At 42.4% G+C, this 22,969-nt stretch overlaps 1 protein-coding gene across 1 annotated transcript in view; it reads right to left on the bottom strand.

Annotated features, from left to right (window-relative positions):
* Nucleotides 1-6,541: 6,541 nt before the first annotated feature.
* The window catches only part of LOC139761757 (WD repeat-containing protein 46), an 84,159-nt gene continuing 67,731 nt past the window's right edge, over nt 6,542-22,969 (bottom strand). The window contains exon 7 of the mRNA XM_071686192.1: nt 6,542-7,828. Coding sequence (XP_071542293.1) covers nt 7,535-7,828 — 294 coding nt within the window. The 3' untranslated portion in view covers nt 6,542-7,534. The remainder of the gene's footprint in view (nt 7,829-22,969) is intronic.

The following is a 22,969-nucleotide window of genomic DNA, read 5'->3' as shown; positions in this document are numbered from 1 at the left end:
GATTTGGTAAACAGAGAAGAGGTAGTGAAAGCTTTGCGGAAGATGAAAGCCGGCAAGGCAGCAGGTTTGGATGGTATTGCAGTGGAATTTATTAAAAAAGGGGGTGACTGTATTGTTGACTGGTTGGTAAGGTTATTTAATGTATGTATGACTCATGGTGAGGTGCCTGAGGATTGGCGGAATGCGTGCATAGTGCCATTGTACAAAGGCAAAGGGGATAAGAGTGAGTGCTCAAATTACAGAGGTATAAGTTTGTTGAGTATTCCTGGTAAATTATATGGGAGGGTATTGATTGAGAGGGTGAAGGCATGTACAGAGCATCAGATTGGGGAAGAGCAGTGTGGTTTCAGAAGTGGTAGAGGATGTGTGGATCAGGTGTTTGCTTTGAAGAATGTATGTGAGAAATACTTAGAAAAGCAAATGGATTTGTATGTAGCATTTATGGATCTGGAGAAGGCATATGATAGAGTTGATAGAGATGCTCTGTGGAAGGTATTAAGAATATATGGTGTGGGAGGAAAGTTGTTAGAAGCAGGGAAAAGTTTTTATCGAGGATGTAAGGCATGTGTACGTGTAGGAAGAGAGGAAAGTGATTGGTTCTCAGTGAATGTAGGTTTGCGGCAGGGGTGTGTGATGTCTCCATGGTTGTTTAATTTGTTTATGGATGGGGTTGTTAGGGAGGTAAATGCAAGAGTTTTGGAAAGAGGGGCAAGTATGAAGTCTGTTGGGGATGAGAGAGCTTGGGAAGTGAGTCAGTTGTTGTTCGCTGATGATACAGCGCTGGTGGCTGATTCATGTGAGAAACTGCAGAAGCTGGTGACTGAGTTTGGAAAAGTGTGTGGAAGAAGAAAGTTAAGAGTAAATGTGAATAAGAGCAAGGTTATTAGGTACAGTAGGGTTGAGGGTCAAGTCAATTGGGAGGTGAGTTTGAATGGAGAAAAACTGGAGGAAGTGAAGTGTTTTAGATATCTGGGAGTGGATCTGGCAGCGGATGGAACCATGGAAGCGGAAGTGGATCATAGGGTGGGGGAGGGGGGCGAAAATTCTGGGGGCCTTGAAGAATGTGTGGAAGTCGAGAACATTATCTCGGAAAGCAAAAATGGGTATGTTTGAAGGAATAGTGGTTCCAACAATGTTGTATGGTTGCGAGGCGTGGGCTATGGATAGAGTTGTGCGCAGGAGGATGGATGTGCTGGAAATGAGATGTTTGAGGACAATGTGTGGTGTGAGGTGGTTTGATCGAGTGAGTAACGTAAGGGTAAGAGAGATGTAGGGAAATAAAAAGAGCGTGGTTGAGAGAGCAGAAGAGGGTGTTTTGAAGTGGTTTGGGCACATGGAGAGGATGAGTGAGGAAAGATTGACCAAGAGGATATATGTGTCGGAGGTGGAGGGAACAAGGAGAAGAGGGAGACCAAATTGGAGGTGGAAAGATGGAGTGAAAAAGATTTTGTGTGATCGGGGCCTGAACATGCAGGAGGGTGAAAGGAGGGCAAGGAATAGAGTGAATTGGAGCGATGTGGTATACCGGGGTTGACGTGCTGTCAGTGGATTGAAGCAAGGCATGTGAAGCGTCTGGGGTAAACCATGGAAAGCTGTGTAGGTATGTATATTTGCGTGTGTGGATGTATGTATATACATGTGTATGGGGGGGGTTGGGCCATTTCTTTCGTCTGTTTCCTTGCGCTACCTCGCAAATGCGGGAGGCAGCGACAAAGTATAATAATAATAATAATAATAATATATATATATATATATATATATATATATATATATATATATATATATATATATAAATATATATATATATATATATATATATCCCTGGGGATAGGGAAGAAAGAATACTTCCCAAGCATTCCTAACGTGTCGTAAAGGCAAATAAAGGGGACGGGAGAGGGGGGGCTAGAAACCCTCCCCTCCTTGTATTTTAACTTTCTAAAAGGGGAAACAGAAGAAGGAATCATGCAGGGAGTGCTCATCCTCCACGAAGGCTCAGATTGGGTTGTCTAAATGTGTGTGGACGTAACCAAGATGAGAAAAAAGGAGAGGTAGGTAGTATGTTTGAGGAAAGGAACCTGGATGTTTTGGCTCTGAGTGAAACGAAGCTCAAGGGTAAAGGGGAAGAGTGGTTTGGTAATGTTTTGGGAGTAAAGCCAGGGGTTGGTGAGAGGACAAGAGTAAGGGAAGGAGTAGCACTACTCCTGAAACAGAAGTGGTGGGAGTATGGGATAGAGCGCAAGAAAGTAAACTCTAGATTGATATGGGTAAAACTGAAAGTGGATGGAGAGAGATGGGTAATCATTATTGGTGCCTATGCACCTGGGCATGAGAAGAAAGATCATGAGAGGCAAGTGTTTTGGGAGCAGCTGAGTGAGTGGTAGTAGTTTTGATGCACAAGACCGGATTATAGCGATGGGTGATTTGAATGCAAAGGTGACTAATGTGGCAATTGAGGAAATAATTGGCGTACATGGGGTGTTCAGTGTTGAAAATGGAAATGGCAAAGAGCTTGTAGATTTGTGTGCTGAAAAAGGACTGGTGATTGGGAATACCTGGTTTAAACAAAAAAAAAAGATATACATAAGTACACTTATGTAAGTAGTAGAGATGGCCAGAGAGCGTTATTGGATTATGTGTTGTTAGGTGCGTGAAAGAGAGACTTTTGGATGTTAATGTGCTGAGAGGTGCAACTGGAGGATGTCTGATCATTATCTTGTGGAGGCGAAGGTGAAGATTTGAAGAGGTTTTCAGAAAAGAAGAGAGAATGTTGGGGTAAAGAGAGTGGTGAGAGTAAGTGAGCCTGGGAAGGAGACTTGTTTGAGGAAGAACCAGGAGAGACTGAGTGCAGAATGGAAAAAGGTGAGAACAGAGAAAGTGAGGGGAGTGGGGGAGGAATGGTAGGTATTTAGGGAAGCAGTGATGGCTTGTACAAAAGATGCTTGTGGCATGAGAACCGTGGAAGGTGGGCAGATTAGAAAGGGTAGTGAGTGGTAGGATGAAGAAGTAAGATTGTTAGTGAAAGAGAAGAAAGAGAGGCATTTGGATGGGTTTTGCAGGGAAACAGTGCAAATAATTGGGATATGTATAAAAGAAAGAGGCAGGAGGTCAAGAGAAAGGTGCAAGAGGTGAAAAAGAGGGCAAATGAGAGCTGGGGTGAGAGAGTATCATTAAATTTTAGGGAGAATAAAAAGATGTTCTGGAAGGAGGTAAATAAAGTGTGTAAGACAAGGGAACAAATGGGAACTTCAGTGAATGGGGGCTAATGGGGAGGTGATAACAAGTAGTGGTGATGTGAGAAGGAGATGGAGTGAGTACTTTGAAGGTTTGTTGAATGTGTTTGAGGATAGAGTGGCAGATATAGGGTGTTTTGGTCGAGGTGGTGTGCAAAGTGAGAGGGTTAGGGAGAATGATTTGGTAAACAGAGAAGAGGTAGTAAAAGATTTGCGGAAGATGAAAGCCAGCAAGGCAGCGGGTTTGGATGGCATTGCAGTGGAATTTACTAAAAAAGGGGGTGACTGTATTGTTGACTGGTTGGTAAGGTTATTTAATGTATGTATGACTCATGGTGAGGTGCCTGAGGATTGGCGGAATGCTTGCATAGTGCCATTGTACAGAGGCAAAGGGGATAAAAGTGAGTGCTCAGATTACAGAGGTATAAGTTTGTTGAGTATTCCTGGTAAATTATATGGGAGGGTATTGATTGAGAGGGTGAAGGCATGTACAGAGCATCAGATTGGGGAAGAGCAGTGGGGTTTCAGAAGTGGTAGAGGATGTGTGGATCAGGTGTTTGCTTTGAACAATGAATATGAGAAATACTTAAAAAAGCAAATGGATTTGTATGTAGCATTTATGGATCTGGAGAAGGCATATGATAGAGTTGATAGAGATGCTCTTTTGAAGGTATTAAGAATATATGGTGTGGGGGCAAGTTGTTAGAAGCAGTGAAAAGTTTTTATCGAGGATGTAAGGCATATGTACGTGTAGGAAGAGAGAAAAGTGTTTGGTTCTCAGTGAATGTTGGTTTGCGGCAGGGGTGTGTGATGTCTCCATGGTTGTTTAATTTGTTTATGGATGGGGTTGTTAGGGAGGTGAATGCAAGAGTTTTGGAAAGAGGGGCAAGTATGAAGTCTGTGTGGATGAGAGAGCTTAGTGAGTGAGTCAGTTGTTGTTCGCTGATGATACAGTGTTGGTGGCTGATTCGTGTGAGAAACTGCAGAAGCTGGTGACTGAGTTTGGTAAAGTGTGTGAAAGAAGAAAGCTGGGAGTAAATGTGAATAAGAACAAGGTTATCAGGTACAGTAGGGTTGAGGGACACGTCAATTGGGAGGTAAGTTTGAATGGAGAAAAACTGGAGGAAGTGAAGTGTTTTAGATATCTGGGAGTGGATTTGGCAGCGGATGGAACCATGGAAGCAGAAGTGAATCTTAGGGTGGGGGAGGGGGTGAAAGTTCTGGGAGCGTTGAAGAATGTGTGGAAGTCGAAAACATTATCTCGGAAAGCAAAAATGGGTATGTTTGAAGGAATAGTAGTTCCAACAATGTTATATGGTTGCGAGGCATGGGCTATAAATAGAGTTGTACAGAGGAGGGTGGATGTGCTGGATGTGAGATGTTTGAGGACAATATGTGGTGTGAGGTAGTTTGATCGAGTAAGTAATAATAGGGTAAGAGAGATGTGTGGTAGTAAAATGTGTGTAGGTGAGAGAGCACAAGAGGGTGTTTTGAAATGGTTTGGTTACACGGAGAAAATGAGTGAGGAAAGATTGACCAAGAGGATATATGTGTCAGAGGTGGAGGGAACGAGGAGAAGTGGGAGACCAAATTACGATGGAAAGATGGAGTGAAAAAGATCTTGAGTGATCAGGGCCTGAACATGCAGGAGGGTGAAAGGCATGCAAGGAATAGAGTGAATTGGAACGATGTGGTATACCGGGGTCGATGTGCTGTCAATGGATTGAACCAGTGCGTGTGAAGCGTCTGGGGTAAACTATGGAAAGTTCTGTGGGGCCTGGATGTGGAAAGGGAGCTGTGGTTTCAGTGAATTATACATGACAGCTAGAGACTGAGTGTAAACGAATGTGGCCTTTGTGTCTATTCCTAGTGCTACCTACGCACATGCGGGGGAGGGGGTTGTTATTTCATGTATGGTGGGGTGGCGATGGGAATGAATAAAGGGAGACAGTATGAATTATGTACATGTGTATATATGTCTGTGTGTGTATATATATGTATTACGTTGAGATGTATAGGTATGTATATTTGTGTGTTTGGACGTGTATGTATATACATGTGTATGTGGGTGAGTTGAGCCATTTTTACGTCTGTTTCCTTGCGCTACCTCGCTAACGCGGGAGACAGCGACAAAGCAAAATAAATAAATAAATAATATGTATGTATACATTGATATGTGTATGTGCATGTGTGGGTGTTTATATATGCATGTGCATGTGGGTGGATTGGGCCATTCCTCATCTGTTTCCTTGCGCTACCTCGCTTATGTGGAGATGGCGATTAAGTATAATAAATAATCAATATACATACACATGTACATATAATTACTTGCCCCCATCCAGACCTAGTGCCACCCAGCCCCATGGGAAACAGTATCACCACCTCTGACCCAGGTAGCTGTCTTTTCTTTCTGTCCCACCCACACATGGGCTACTTGAATTCTGTCCACAAACATACAATTTCTCCTTGTCATACATAACACTTGACAGCACTAGACTCGCACAACTCATTTTTTACATCTAGATTTTCCTGCAGTAAGCAGTATATGCTAGCTTTGTCTTTTGACAAAATGGTAGGAGCAATAGATAGTAGTTGACTGAAGCATTTAGGCAGGAGCATTAGGTAAAAACACTAGGTAGAATTAGTAGGTAGGAATATTAGATAGATATAGTCAGCAGGAACATTAGGTAGGAGCCTCTGCAAACACTGCAGTAGAGATGCCCTTTGCCAGTGGCTTGTAAGAGGTGAGGCACTAAAGGCTGAGAAGTGGAATTGGACTAGTTATGGGGTTTCTATTGTCGTAGTCACCCCTTTGAGGGAGTTCCAGGGGGGAACAGGCATCAGAGATAAAGATAGATCTCCCAATTACTTGCCCTTCTTCCCTTTAAGTACAGCCATTCACCTCTCCTTTCTCTCTTATAAATTTTGTCATCCAACCACTTGATACACTTTCTCACCTCCCAACCCCCGCCATCTGCATGCCAAACACTTCTCTGCACATACCATCACTACTTCCCATTATATTTCCTATTCTAAACACACTCCCCTTGCTTCATTCCCTATCACCTTTTGCTAGGGAAGGTGTTCAACATCGATTTTTCCAATTATTTGTGAAGTGTATGCAACTACTTTTCTTTTAAGCAGGTACTGAGCATGTTTAAAAGAATAAAATTATATGGAATTTCAGTGTGAGTGTCATACACAAAATGATACTCATAAGAAAGGACCATCAGTGGAAACACTGCAAACTGGCAACTTACAAAACAAAATTATGATTAACAATTGTAAGGATCTTCAAGTAAAACAATATATTGTTTTTTAATAAGCTTATCAGGTAGTCATTATTTTTTGCACATGGGTTGGGAAAAATGAAACAATACATATTAATCAAGTGGGTAGAATACATATAGTTTTCATTATTGCAAAATGATCAAATATATTTATACATTTTAACATGATTTTTCAGCATAGTAAAATTTCTTAAATCCAGAGTTCTAAAGTTCAGAAACTCACATGGTTCAGCAAATATAACAGATTTTGAACTAGTTTAGCAAATTTTCTCTGGTTCAGCAAATTACCACCAACTTTACTTCATCATCCCACTACTCACTACTCTTCCTAATCTGCATGCCTCCCACCTTACCCATGCCACATGCATCTTTCACATGTAAAGCAATGCTTCCCTAAATACCTCCCATCCTTTACCCACACCCCCAGCTTCATTTACTCACATTTTGCCATTCTACACTCCTGCTACTTCTTAGTTACTCTCACCATTCTTTCTTCACCCATAACATTTCTTGTTCTCCAAAAACCTCTACAAAGCTATATCCTCACCTCCATAGGGTAATGATCAGACATTCCATCATCTGTCCCTCTCAGCACATTCACATCCAGGAGTCTCTCTTTTACTTGCTTATCAGTTGGTGTGTAATTCAGTAATGCACACTGACCATCTCTCCTGCTCACATGCATTTACTTTATTCAGTTTACAAATGTAATCAATTTATAAAATACAGTCCAGTAACCCTCACTGATCAAACAAATGCTTAGCTAGAATTTACTCTATAATAAGGGAACAGTTAGATAATTCATTTCTTTTCTATTATTTTCACTTCAAAACTGATGATTGTGTCAGTAAACAAGTGCTCTGAACTAGAATAAGAAATTTTACTCACAAAATTAGCTTGCATTAATCTAGTGTTTGCGAAACCAAAATCCCTGGAAATGTTCACTCTCTATACTTCCTAAAAATCTTTAGTCCAGCAACTGCTTGGTCCCAATCATTTCAAACTTAGAACATTTCAGTGTAACATCTTTTCTTTAGGCTTAAAACGATCAAGGATTTCAGCTGATTCAGATACAATCTTCTTAATCTTCTTTGTCTTCCCTATGCCAAAGTTTTCCCTCTGAAGGACTGCTGCCTTTAGGTAATCACGTTGTTGGCTTTCCTTCATTTTCTGCTTACGTTTGAATTTCTGTGCAGAATTACTCTTACCCTTCATTCGGTAACGTGGGGTGAAATCAATCTTGGGCTTCCGAACGTACAGAAGAGCATTCTTAGCATCTAGTTTCTCCTGTAGTCGTGGCAAATCAACCTACAGAAATAATCATGAGTACAATATAATCATGAAGACAAGAGAATCAATGAAGGTGCATACTAAAACACCACAGCAAAAGTATGCATACACCCCTTAAAATCTGTCATAAGCTAATAAATATGAAAACAAAACTACAGGCAAGACAATAGTGTGCTCACACACACTTCCTTAAATGTACCCTGTATCTAGCAGTGTGCATATGGGTATCTGTGAAGGAATTCAAAATTCAATAGATATACTGCCTACCACATGATCCCCTTGTATGCCATCAGCTCTAAAAATGGTCTGCTCTGAATATAAGAAATATAAATAGATATATGACTCATGGTGAGGTGCCTGAGGATTGGCGGAATGCGTGCATAGTGCCATTGTACAAAGGCAAAGGGGATAAGAGTGAGTGCTCAAATTACAGAGGTATAAGTTTGTTGAGTATTCCTGGTAAATTATATGGGAGGGTATTGATTGAGAGGGTGAAGGCATGTACAGAGCATCAGATTGGGGAAGAGCAGTGTGGTTTCAGAAGTGGTAGAGGATGTGTGGATCAGGTGTTTGCTTTGAAGAATGTATGTGAGAAATACTTAGAAAAGCAAATGGATTTGTATGTAGCATTTATGGATCTTGAGAAGGCATATGATAGAGTTGATAGAGATGCTCTGTGGAAGGTATTAAGAATATATGGTGTGGGAGGAAAGTTGTCAGAAGCAGTGAAAAGTTTTTATCGAGGATGTAAGGCATGTGTACGTGTAGGAAGAGAGGAAAGTGATTGGTTCTCAGTGAATGTAGGTTTGCGGCAGGGGTGTGTGATGTCTCCATGGTTGTTTAATTTGTTTATGGATGGGGTTGTTAGGGAGGTAAATGCAAGAGTTTTGGAAAGAGGGGCAAGTATGAAGTCTGTTGGGGATGAGAGAGCTTGGGAAGTGAGTCAGATGTTGTTCGCTGATGATACAGCGCTGGTGGCTGATTCATGTGAGAAACTGCAGAAGCTGGTGACTGAGTTTGGTAAAGTGTGTGGAAGAAGAAAGTTAAGAGTAAATGTGAATAAGAGCAAGGTTATTAGGTACAGTAGGGTTGAGGGTCAAGTCAATTGGGAGGTGAGTCTGAATGGAGAAAAACTGGAGGAAGTGAAGTGTTTTAGATATCTGGGAGTGGATCTGGCAGCGGATGGAACCATGGAAGCGGAAGTGGATCATAGGGTGGGGGAGGGGGCGAAAATTCTGGGGGCCTTGAAGAATGTGTGAAAGTCGAGAACATTATCTCGGAAAGCAAAAATGGGTATGTTTGAAGGAATAGTGGTTCCAACAATGTTGTATGGTTGCGAGGCGTGGGCTATGGATAGAGTTGTGCGCAGGAGGATGGATGTGCTGGAAATGAGATGTTTGAGGAAAATGTGTGGTGTGAGGTGGTTTGATCGAGTGAGTAACGTAAGGGTAAGAGAGATGTGTGGAAATAAAAAGAGCGTGGTTGAGAGAGCAGAAGAGGGTGTTTTGAAGTGGTTTGGGCACATGGAGAGAATGAGTGAGGAAAGATTGACCAAGAGGATATATGTGTCGGAGGTGGAGGGAACGAGGAGAAGAGGGAGACCAAATTGGAGGTGGAAAGATGGAGTGAAAAAGATTTTGTGTGATCGGGGCCTGAACATGCAGGAGGGTGAAAGGAGGGCAAGGAATAGAGTGAATTGGAGCGATGTGGTATACCGGGGTTGACGTGCTGTCAGTGGATTGAATCAAGGCATGTGAAGCGTCTGGGGTAAACCATGGAAAGCTGTGTAGGTATGTATATTTGCGTGTGTGGACGTATGTATATACATGTGTATGGGGAGGGTTGGGCCATTTCTTTCGTCTGTTTCCTTGCGCTACCTCGCAAACGCGGGAGACAGCGACAAAGTATAATAAATAAATAAAATAAAAAAATAATATATTTAAATATTATTATTATTATTTTGCTTTGTCGCTGTCTCCCACGTTTGCGAGGTAGCGCAAGGGAACAGACGAAAGAAATGGCCCAACCCACACACATACACATGTATATACATACACATCCACATATGCAAATATACATACCTATACATCTTAACTTTATTTTTATTTTGCTTTGTCGCTGTCTCCCGCGTTAGCAAGGTAGCGCAGGGAAACAGATGAAAGAATGGCCCAACCCACCAACATACACATGTATATACATACACATCCAAACACGCAAATATACATACCTATACATCTCAACGTATACATATATATACACTATATTTATTAATTTATTTATTTTGCTTTGTCACTGTCTCCCGCGTTAGCGAGTTAGCGCAAGGAAACAGACGAAAGAATGGCCCAACCCGCCCACATACACATATATATACATGCACATCCACACACGCAAATATACATACCTATACATCTCAATGTACACATATATATACACACACAGACATATACATATATACACATGTACATAATTCATACTGTCTGCCTTTATTTGTTCCCATCGCCACCCTGCCACACATGGAATAACAACCCCCTCCCCCCTCATGTGTGTGAGGTAGCGCTAGGAAAAGACACCAAAGGCCCCATTCGTTCACACTCAGTCTCTAGCTGCCATGTAATAATGCACTGAAACCACAGCTCCCTTTCCACATCCAGGCCCCACAGAACTTTCCATGGTTTACCCCAGACGCTTCACATGCCTTGGTTCAATCCATTGACAGCACGTCGACCCCGGTATACCACATCGTTCCAATTCACTCTACTCCTTACCTGCCTTTCACCCTCCTGCATGTTCAGGCCCCGATCACTCAAATTCCTTTTCACTCCATCTTTCCACATAAAATTTGGTCTCCTACTTCTCCTCGTTCCCTCCACCTCTGACACATATATCCTCTTGGTCAATCTTTCCTCACTCATTCTCTCCATGTGACTAAACCATTTCAAAACACCCTCTTCTCCTCTCTCAACCACACTCTTTTTATTTCCACACATCCCTCTTACCCTTACATTACTTACTCAATCAAACCACCTCACACCACATATTGTCCTCAAACATCTCATTTCCAGCACATCCACCCTCCTGCGCACAACTCTATCCATAGCCCACGCCTCGCAACCATACAACATTGTTGGAACCACTATTCCTTCAAACATACCCATTTTTGCTTTCCGAGATAATGTTCTCGACTTCTAAACATTCTTCAACACTCCCAGAATTTTCGCCCCCTCCCCCACCCTATGATTCACTTCCGCCTCCATGGTTCCATCCACTGCCAGATCTACTCCCAGAAATCTAAAACACTCCACTTCCTCCAGTCTTTCTCCATTCAAACTTACCTCCCAATTGACTTGACCCTCAACCCCACTGCACCCAATAACCTTGCTCTTATTCACATTTACTCCCAACTTTCTTCTTTCACACACTTTACCAACCTCAGTCACCAGCTTCTGCATTTTCTTACATGAATCAGCCACCAGCGCTGTATCATCAGCAAACAACAACTGACTCACTTCCCACGCTCTCTCATCCACAACAGACTGCATACTTGCCTCTCTTTCCAAAACTCTTGCATTCACCTCCCCAACAACCCCATCCATAAACAAATTAAACAACCATGGAGACATCACACATCCCTGCCGCAAACCTACATTCACTGAGAACCAATCACTTTCCTCTCTTCCTACACGTACACATGCCTTACATCCTCGATAAAAACTTTTCACTGCTTCTAACAACTTGCCTCCCACACCATATATTCTTAAAACCCTCCACAGAGCATCTCTATCAACTCTATCATATGCCTTCTCCAGATCCACAAATGCCATATACAAATCCATTTGTTTTTCTAAGTATTTCTCACATACATTCTTCAAAGCAAACACCTGATCCACACATCCTCTACCACTTCTGAAACCACACTGCTCTTCCCCAATCTGATGCTCTGTACATGCCTTCACCCTCTCAATCAATACCCTCCCATATAATTTACCAGGAATACTCAACAAACTTATACCTCTGTAATTTGAGCACTCACTCTTATCCCCTTTGCCTTTGTACAATGGCACTATGCAAGCATTCTGCCAATCCTCAGGCACCTCACCATGAATCATACATACATTAAATAACCTTACCAACCAGTCAACAATACAGTCACCCCCCTTTTTAATAAATTCCCCTGCAATACCATCCAAACCTGCTGCCTTGCCAGCTTTCATCTTCCGTAAAGCTTTTACTACCTCTTCTCTATTTACAAAATCATTTTCCCTAACCCTCTCACTTTGCACACCACCTCGACCAAAACACCCTATATCTGCCACTCTATCATCAAACACATTCAACAAACCTTCAAAATACTCACTCCATCTCCTTCTCACATCACCACTACTTGTTATCACCTCCCCATTAGCCCCCTTCACTGAAGTTCCCATTTGCTCCCTTGTCTTACGCACTTTATTTACCTCCTTCCAAAACATCTTTTTATTCTCCCTGAAATTTAATGATACTCTCTCACCCCAGCTCTCATTTGCCCTCTTTTTCACATCTTGCACCTTTCTCTTGACCTCCTGCCTCTTTCTTTTATACCTCTTTTATACCTCTCAGCACATTAACATCCAAAAGTCTCTCTTTCGTGCGTCTATCAATTAACACGTAATCCAATAACGCTCTCTGGCCATCTCTCCTACTTACATATGTATACTTATATATATCTCACTTTTTAAACCAGGTATTCCCAATCACCAGTCCTTTTTCAGCACATAAATCTACAAGCTCTTCACCATTTCCATTTACAACAATGAACACTTCATGTATACCAATTATTCCCTCAACTGCCACATTACTCACCTTTGCATTCAAATCACCCATCACTATAACCCGGTCTTGTGCATCAAAACCACTAACACACTCATTCAGCTGCTCCCAAAACACTTGCCTCTCATGATCTTCCTTCTCATGCCCAGGTGCATATGCACCAATAATCACCCACCTCTCTCCATCAACTTTCAGTTTTACCCATATCAATCTAGAATTTACTTTCTTACATTCTATCACATACTCCCACAACTCCTGATTCAGAGTAGTGCTACTCCTTCCCTTGCTCTTGTCCTCTCACTAACCCCTGACTTTACTCCCCAGACATTCCCAAACCACTCTTCCCCTTTACCCTTGAGCTTCGTTTCACTCAGAGCCAAAACATCCAGGTTCCTTTCCTCAAACATACTACCTATCTCTCCTTTTTTCTCATCTTGGTTACATCCACACACATTTAGACACCCCAATCTGAGCCTTCGAGGAGGATGAGCACTCCTCGCGTAACTCCTTCTGTTTCCCCTTTTAGAAAGTCAAAATACAAGGAGGGGAGGGTTTCTGGCCCCCCCGCTCCCGTCCCCTTTAGTCGCCTTCTACGACACGTGAGGAATGCGTGGGAAGTATTCTTTCTCCCCTATCCCCAGGGATATACATACACACACAGACATATACATATATACACATGTACATAATTCATACTGTCTGCCTTTATTAATTCCCATCGCCACCCCGCCACACATGAAATAACAACCCCCTCCACCTCATGTGTGTGAGGTAGCACTAAGAAAAGACAACAAAGGCCACATTCGTTCACACTCAGTCTCTAGCTGTCGTGTAATAATGCACCGAAACCACAGCTCCCTTTCCACATCCAGGCCCCACAGAACTTTCCATGGTTTACCCCAGACGCTTCACATGCCCTGGTTCAATCCACTGTAGATTTATGTGCTGAAAAAGGACTGATGATTGGGAATACCTGGTCTAAAAAGAGAGATATACATAAGTATACATATGTAAGCGGGAGAGATGGCCAGAGAGCGTTATTGGATTACATGTTAATTGATAGGCGCGCGAAAGAGAGACTTTTGGATGTTAATGTGCTGAGAGGTGCAACTGGAGGGATATCTGATCATCTTGTGGAGGCGAAGGTGAAGATTTGTAGAGGTTTTCAGAAAGGAAGAGAGAATGTTGGGGTGAAGAGAGTGGTGAGAGTAAGTGAGCTTGGGAAGGAGACTTGTGTGAGGAAGTACCAGGAGGGACTGAGTACAGAATGGAAAAAGGTGAGAACACAGGAGGTAAGGGGAGTGGGGGAGGAATGGGATGTATTTAGGGAAGCAGTGATGGCTTGCGCAAAAGATGCTTGTGGCATGAGAAGCATGGAAGGTGGGCAGATTAGAAAGGGTAGTGAGTGGTGGGACGAAGAAGTAAGATTATTAGTGAAAGAGAAGAGAGAGGAATTTGGACGATTTTTGCAGGGAAATAATGCAAATGACTGGGAGATGTATAAAAGAAAGAAGCAGGAGGTCAAGAGAAAGGTGCAAGAGGTGAAAAAGAGGGCAAATGAGAGTTGGGGTGAGAGAGTATCATTAAATTTTAGGGAAAATAAAAAGATGTTTTGGAGGGAGGTAAATAAAGTGTGTAAGACAAGGGAGCAAATGGGAACTTCAGTGAAGGGGGGCTAATAACAAGCAGTGATGATGTGAGAAGATGGAGTGAGTATTTTGAAGGTTTGTTGAATGTGTTTGATGATAGAGTGGCAGATATAGGGTGTTTTGGTCGAGGTGGTGTGCGAAGTGAGAGTGTTAGGAAAAATGACTTGGTAAACAGAGAAGAGGTAGTAAAAGCTTTGCAGAAGATGAAAGCCGGCAAGGCAGCGGGTTTGGATGGTATTGCAGTGGAATTTATTAAAAAAGGGGGTGACTGTACTGTTGACTGGTTGGTAAGGTTATTTAATATATGTATGACTCATGGTGAGGTGCCTGAGGATTGGAAGAATGCTTGCATAGTGCCATTGTACAAAGGCAAAGGGGATTAAAGTGAGTGCTCAAATTACAGAGGTATAAGTTTGTTGAGTATTCCTGGGAAATTATATGGGAAGGTACTGATTGAGAGGGCAAAAATAACTTAGAAAAGCAAATGGATTTGTATGTAGCATTTATGGATCTGGAGAAGGCATATGATAGAGTTGATAGAGATGATCTGTGGAAGGTATTAAGAATTCATGGTGTGGGGGCAAGTTGTTAGAAGCAGTGAAAAGTTTTTATCAAGGATGTAAAGCTTGTGTACGTGTAGGAAGAGAGGAAAGTGATTGGTTCTCAGTGAATGCTGGTTTGCGGCAGGGGTGTGTGATGTTTCCATGGTTGCTTACTTTGTTTATGAATGGGGTTGTTAGGGAGGTGAATGCAAGAGTTTTGGAAAGAGGGGCAAGTATGTAGTCTGTTGTGGATGAGAGAGCTTGGGAAGTGAGTCAGTTGTTGTTCATTGATCATACAGCGCTGGTAGCTGATTCGGGTGAGAAACTGCAGAAGCTGGTGACTGAGTTTGGTAAAGTATGTAAAAGAAGAAAGCTGAGAGTAAATGTGAACAAGAGCAAGGTCATAGGTACAGTAAGGTTGAGGGACAAGTCAATTTGGAGGTAAGTTTGAATGGAGAAAATCTGGAGGAAGTGAAGTGTTTTAGATATCTGGGGGTAGATTTGGCAGTGGATGGAACCATGGAAGCAAAAGTGAATCATAGGGTGAGGGAGGGGGCAAAAGTTCTGGGAGCATTGAAGAATGTGTGGAAGTCGAGAACATTATCTCAGAAAGCAAAAATGGGTATGTTTGAAGGAATAGTGGTTCCAACAATGTTACATGGTTGCAAGGCATGGGCTATAAATAGAGTTGTGTGCAGGAGGGTGGATGTGCTGGAAATGAGATGTCTGAGGATAATATGTGGTGTGAGGTGGTTTGATCGAGTAAGTAATAATAGGGTAAGAGAGATGTGTGGTAATAAAAAGAGTGTTGTTGAGAGAGCAGAAGAGGGTGTTTTGAAATGGTTTGTTCACATGGAGAGAATGAGTGACGAAAGATTGACCAAGAGGATATATGTGTCAGAGGTGGAGGGAACGAGAAGTGGGAGACCTAATTGGAGGTGGAAAGATGGAGTGAAAAAGATTTTGAGTGATCGGGGCCCGAACATGCAGGAGGGTGAAAGGCGTGCAAGGAATAACGTGAATTGTAACAATGTGGTATACCAGGGTCAACATGCTGTCAGTGGATTGAACCAGGGTGTGTGAAGCGTCTGGGGTAAACCTTGGAAAGTTCTGTGAGCCCTAGATGTGGAAAGGGAGCTGTGGTTTCGGTGCATTATTACATGACAGCTGGAGACCGAGTGTGAACGAATGTGGCCTTTGTTGTCTTTTCCTAGCACTAACCCGTGCACATGTGGGGGGAGGGGGTTGTTATTTCATGTGTGGCGGGGTGGCGATGGAAATGAATAAAGGCAGACATTATGAATTATGTACATGTGTATATATGTATATGTCTGTGTGTGTGTATATATGTATACGTTGAGATGTATAGGTATGTATATTTGCATGTGTGGACGTGTATGTATATACATGTGTATGTGGGTGGGTTTGGCCATTCTTTCGTCTGTTTCCTTGGGCTACCTTGCTAACGCAGGAGGCAGCAACAAAGCAAAAATATATATAAATATAAGAAAACTGTTATTATATCGATCTATCTATATACCTATTTATCCCTGGGGATAAGAAAGAATAATTCCTTCACATTCCCAGTGTGTCATACAAGGCAACTAAAAGGGGTGGGAGCATGGGACTGAAAATCCTTCCTTCCAGTTTTTATTCTTCCAAAAGAAGGACTAGAGAAGGGAGCCAAGGGAAGATTTTTCCCTATAGAGCTTAGTTCTCTGTTTTGACGCTACCTCACTAAGGAAGGAAATGGCAAATATGTGTAATAAATATATATATATATATGTAGCGATGCTGTTTCCTGTGGGCGGGGTAGCGGCAGGAATGGATGAAGGCAAGTAAATCTGAATATGTACATGTGTATATATGTATAAGTCTGTATATGTGTATATATTGTTATGTGTATGGGAGGTAAGTTTGAATGGAGAAAAACTAGAGGAAGTGAAGTGTTTTAGATATCTGGGAGTGGACTTAGCAGCAGATGGGACCATGGAAGAGGAAGCGAGTCACAGGATGGGGGAGGGGGCAAAGGTTCTGGGAGCGTTGAAGGATATATAGGAGGCAAGAACGTTATCTCGGAGAGCAAAAATGGGTATGTTTGAAGGAATAGTAGTTCCAACAATGTTATATGGTTGTGAAGCATGGGCTATAGATAGGGTAGTGCAGTGGAGAGTGGATGTGTTGGAAATGAAATGTTTGAGGACAATAAGTGGTGTGAGGTGGTTTGATCAAATAAGTAATGAAAGGGTAAGAGAGATGTGTGGTAACAAAAAGAATGTGTGTTGAAATGGCTTGAACACATGGAGGGAATGAGTGAGAAAAGATTAACAAAGAGGATATATGTATCAGAGGTGGGGGAAAGAAGGAGAGGCAAGAGACCAAAATGGAGGTTGAATGATGGAGTGAAAAAGATTTTGAGCGATCAGGGCTTGAACATACAGGAGGGTGAAAGTCATGCAAGGAATAGAGTGAATTGGGTCGACGTGCTGTCAATGAATTGAACCAGGGCATGTGAAGTGTCTAGGGTAAACCATGGAAAGTTTTGTGGGGCCTGGATGTGGAAAGGGAGCCGTGGTTTCGGTGCATTACACATGACAGCTAGAGACTGAGTGTGAACGAATATGGCCTTTGTTGTCTTTTCCTGGCCCTACCTCACATGCACATGGGGGGAGGGGGATGCCATTTCATGTGTGGTGGGGTGGCGGCAGGAATGGATGAAGGCAGCATGGATGAATATATATGTATATATATATATGTATATGTCTGTGTATGTATATGTATGTATACATTGAAATGTATATGTATGTATATGTGCATGTGTGGGCATTTATGTATATACATGTGTATGTGGGTGGGTTGGGCCATTCTTTCGTCTTTTCCTTGGGCTACCTCGCTAATGCGGGAGACAGCGACAAAGTATAATAAATAAATAAATAATTATTATTATCATTTTGCTTTGTCGCTGTCTCCCGCGTTTGCGAGGTAGCGCAAGGAAACAGACGAAAGAAATGGCCCAACCCACCCCCATACACATGTATATACATACACGTCCACACACGCAAATATACATACACGTCCACACATGCAAATATACATACCTATACATCTCAATGTACACATATATATATACACCCACAGACACATACATATATACACATGCACACAATTCACACTGTCTGCCTTTATTCATTCCCATCGCCACCTCACCACACATGGAATAACATCCCCCTCCCCCCTCATGTGTGCGAGGTAGCGCTAGGAAAAGACAACAAAGGCCCCATTTGTTCACACTCAGTCTCTAGCTGTCATGCAATAATGCCCGAAACCACAGCTCCCTTTCCACATCCAGGCCCCACACAACTTTCCATGGTTTACCCCAGACACTTCACATGCCCTTATTCAATCCATTGACAGCACATCAACCCCGGTATACCACATTGATCCAATTCACTCTATTCCTTGCACACCTTTCACCCTCCTGCATGTTCACGCCCCGATCACTCGAAATCTTTTTCACTCCATCTTTCCACCTCCAATTTGGTCTCCCACTTCTCCTCGTTCCCTCCACCTCTGACACATATATCCTCTTGGTCAATCTTTCCTCACTCATTCTCTTCATGTGACCAAACCATTTCAAAACACCCTCTTCTGCTCTCTCAACAGCGCTCTTTTTATTTCCACACATCTCTCTTACCCTTACATTACTTACTCGATCAAACCACCTCACACCACATATTGTCCTCAAACATCTCATTTCCAGCACATCCACCCCCCTGCGCACAACTCTATCCATAGGCCAAGCCTCGCAACCATACAACATTGTTGGAACCACTATTCCTTCAAACATACCCATTTTTGCTTTCCGAGATAATGTTCTCGACTTCTAAATATTCTTCAAGGCTCCCAGGATTTTCCCTCCATCCCCCACCCTATGATTCACTTCCGCTTCCATGGTTCCATCCACTACCAGATCCACTCCCAGATATCTAAAACACTTTACTTCCTCCAGTTTTTCTCCATTCAAACTTACCTCCCAATTGACTTGACCCTCAACCCTACTGTACCTAATAACCTTGCTCTTATTCACATTTACTCTTAACTTTCTTCTTTCACACACTTTACCAAACTCAGTCACCAGCTTCTGCAGTCTCTCACATGAATCAGCCACCAGCGCTGTATCATCAGCGAACAACAACTGACTCACTTCCCAAGCTCTCTCATCCCCAACAGACTTCATATTTGCCCCTCTTTCAAAAACTCTTGCATTCACCTCCCTAACAACCCCATCCATAAACAAATCAAACAACCATGGAGACATCACACACCCCTGCCGCAAACCTACATTCACTGAGAACCAATCACTTTCCTCTCTTCCTACATGTACACATGTCTTACATCCTCGATAAATACTTTTCACTGCTTCTAACAATTTGCCTCCCACACCATATATTCTTAGTACCTTCCACAGAGCATCTCTATCAACTCTGTCATATGCCTTCTCCAGATCCATAAATGCTACATACAAATCCATTTGCTTTTCTAAGTATTTCTCACATACATTCTTCAAAACAAACACCTGATCCACACATCCTCTACCACTTCTGAAACCACACTGCTCTTCCCCAATCTGATGCTCTGTACATGCCTTCACCCTCTCAATCAATACCCTCCCATATAATTTACCAGGAATACTCAACAAACTTATACCTCTGTAATTTGAGCACTCACTCTTATCCCCTTTGCCTTTGTACAATGGCATTATGCACACATTCAGCCAATCCTCAGGCACCTCACCATGAGTCATACATACATTAAATAACCTTACCAACCAGTCAACAATTCAGTCACCCCCTTTTTTAATAAATTCCACTGCAATACCATCCAAACCTGCTGCCTTGCCGGCTTTCATCTTCCGCAAAGCTTTCACTACCTCTTCTCTGTTCACCAAATCATTTTCCCTAACCCTCTCACTTTGCACACCACCTCGACCAAAACACCCTATATCTGCCACTCTATCATCAAACACATTCAACAAACCTTCAAAATACTCACTCCATCTCCTTCTCACATCACCACTACTTGTTATCACCTCCCCATTAGCCCCCTTCACTGAAGTTCCCATTTGCTCCCTTGTCTTACGCACTTTATTTACCTCCTTCCAGAACATCTTTTTATTCTCCCTAAAATCTAATGATACTCTCTCACCCCTACTCTCATTTGCCCTCTTTTTCACCTCTTGCACCTTTCTCTTGACCTCCTGTCTCTTTCTTTTATATATCTCCCACTCATTTGCATTTTTTCCCTGCAAAAATCGTCCAAATGCCTCTCTCTTCTCTTTCACTAATAAGCTTACTTCTTCATCCCACCACTCACTACCCTTTCTAATCAACCCACTTCCATTGCTTCTCATGCCACAAGCATCTTTTGCACAATTCATCACTGCTTCCCTAAATACGTCCCATTCCTCCCCCACTCCCCTTACCTCCTTTGTTCTCACCTTTTTCCATTCTGTACTCATTCTCTCCTGGTACTTCCTCACACAAGTCTCCTTCCCAAGCTCACTTCCTCTCACCACCCTCTTCACCCCAACATTCTCTCTTCTTTTCTGAAAACCCATACAAATCTTCACCTTTGCCTCCACAAGATAATGATCAGACATCCCTCCAGTTGCATCTCTCAGCACATTAACATCCAAAAGTCTCTCTTAATAAATATGCGTATATAAGTGGATGGGCCATTCTTCGTCTGCTTCCTTGTGCTACCTCGCTGACACAGGAAACAGCGATCAAGTATAATAAATATATAGATATGATCATCACACTTGTCTGTGATGAAAGTTATGAAGGTGAAATCGCACTTCAACAGGAGTTCATGCAATTTTATTTAACATGTAATTTTTTTTATATATGTGGCATGACATGGTTCATGGAGACAATACACCTTATCAGGTACCATTATTCAGCATAGTTATTTAAATCCCATCACAACGGAGTACCACCATCCACCACCAATCAGTACAGACCAACCACTGTCCACTTTGTCTAGCAGTAATGGTTGAAAGGAACAGTGAATGAGCAGGGTCATGTGGCGGGGGTCAACCTGAGTAGCTCGGTGTGTCTTGAACAATTATTTTTCATGTTTAGTCAATTCTCTCATAATGATTTAGTTAATGCTAGGATGGGCTTTAAAGTTGCCTGGGGACAAATTAAAGTTCTTAGTATTAGCAATTAAGACAGATTCAATGATGTTCCATGTGGCATAATCAGCAGAGGGGTATAAAATAACGGGATTTTCAAGATCTATGGTATGATCATTTTCATGACAATGTTTTGTGATCACATTTTTGTAGTCATCCCTGCACACTGCATGTTGGTGCCAATAACACCTCTCTGTAAGAGGAACCCTCATGTAATGATAAACTTACCTAACTATCTACATTTCCTCTGGAGATATGTCATTGTAACAGCATGTCAATATACAAGTCACTGAAACTTCTCCATACAGTGAAAGCTACATTCCTGACCAAATATTTGCCTTTACCTAACTACTCATGGAGAGGGCTATGCTCATCTGAGAAAATCTCTCTCATTATAAAAGAGAGAGAAACACTTTTTTTTTTTCTGCTGTCTCCCGCATTTGCGAGGAAGCGCAAGGAAACAGACGAAAGAAATGGCCCAACCCACCCCCATACACATATATATACATACGTCCACACACGCAAATATACATACCTACACAGCTTTCCATGGTTTACCCCAGACGCTTCACATGCCCTGGTTCAATCCACTGACAGCACGTCAACCCCGGTATACCACATCGATCCAATTCACTCTATTCCTTGCCCGCCTTTCACCCTCCTGCATGTTCAGGCCCCGATCACACAAAATCTTTTTCACTCCATCTTTCCACCTCCAATTTGGTCTCCCACTTCTCCTCGTTCCCTCCACCTCTGACACATATATCCTATTGGTCAATCTTTCCTCACTCATTCTCTCCATGTGCCCAAACCATTTCAAAACACCCTCTTCTGCTCTCTCAACCACGCTCTTTTCATTTCCACACATCTCTCTTACCCTTACGTTACTTACTCGATCAAACCACCTCACACCACACATTGTCCCCAAACATCTCATTTCCAGCACATCCATCCTCCTGCGCACAACTCTATCCATAGCCCACACCTCGCAACCATACAACATTGTTGGAACCACTATTCCTTCAAACATACCCATTTTTGCTTTCCGAGATAGTGTTCTCGACTTCCACACATTCTTCAAGGCTCCCAGGATTTTCGCCCCCTCCCCCACCCTATGATCCACTTCTGCTTCCATGGTTCCATCCGCTGCCAGATCCACTCCCACATATCTAAAACACTTTACTTCCTCCAGTTTTGCTCCATTCAAACTTACCTCACTATTGACTTGACCCTCAACCCTACTGTACCTAATAACCTTGCTCTTATTCACATTTACTCTTAACTTTCTTCTTTCACACACTTTACCAAACTCAGTCACCAGCTTCTGCAGTTTCTCACATGAATCAGCCACCAGCGCTGTATCATCAGCGAACAACAACTGACTCACTTCCCAAGCTCTCTCATCCCCAACAGACTTTATACTTGTCCCTCTTTCCAAAACTCTTGCATTTACCTCCCTAACAACCCCATCCATAAACAAATTAAACAACCATGGAGACATCACACACCCCTGCCGCAAACCTACATTCACTGAGAACCAATCATTTTCCTCTCTTCCTACACGTACACATGCCTTACATCCTCGATAATAACTTTTCACTGCTTCTAACAACTTGCCTCCCACACCATATATTCTTAATACCTTCCACAGAGCATCTCTATCAACTCTATCATATGCCTTCTCCAGATCCATAAATGCTACATACAAATCCATTTGCTTTTCTAAGTATTTCTCACATACATTCTTCAAAGCAAACACCTGATCCACACATCCTCTACCAATTCTGAAACCACACTGCTCTTCCCCAATCTGATGCTCAGTACATGCCTTCACCCTCTCAATCAATACCCTCCCATATAATTTACCAGGAATACTCAACAAACTTATACCTCTGTAATTTGAGCACTCACTCTTATTCCCTTTGCCTTTGTACAATGGCACTATGCACGCATTCCGCCAATCCTC

The sequence above is a fragment of the Panulirus ornatus genome, chromosome 41, assembly GCF_036320965.1.
Source record: "Panulirus ornatus isolate Po-2019 chromosome 41, ASM3632096v1, whole genome shotgun sequence".
Classification (NCBI taxonomy): Eukaryota; Metazoa; Arthropoda; class Malacostraca; order Decapoda; family Palinuridae; genus Panulirus; species Panulirus ornatus.
This window is presented reverse-complemented; position numbering and strand designations above follow the sequence as displayed.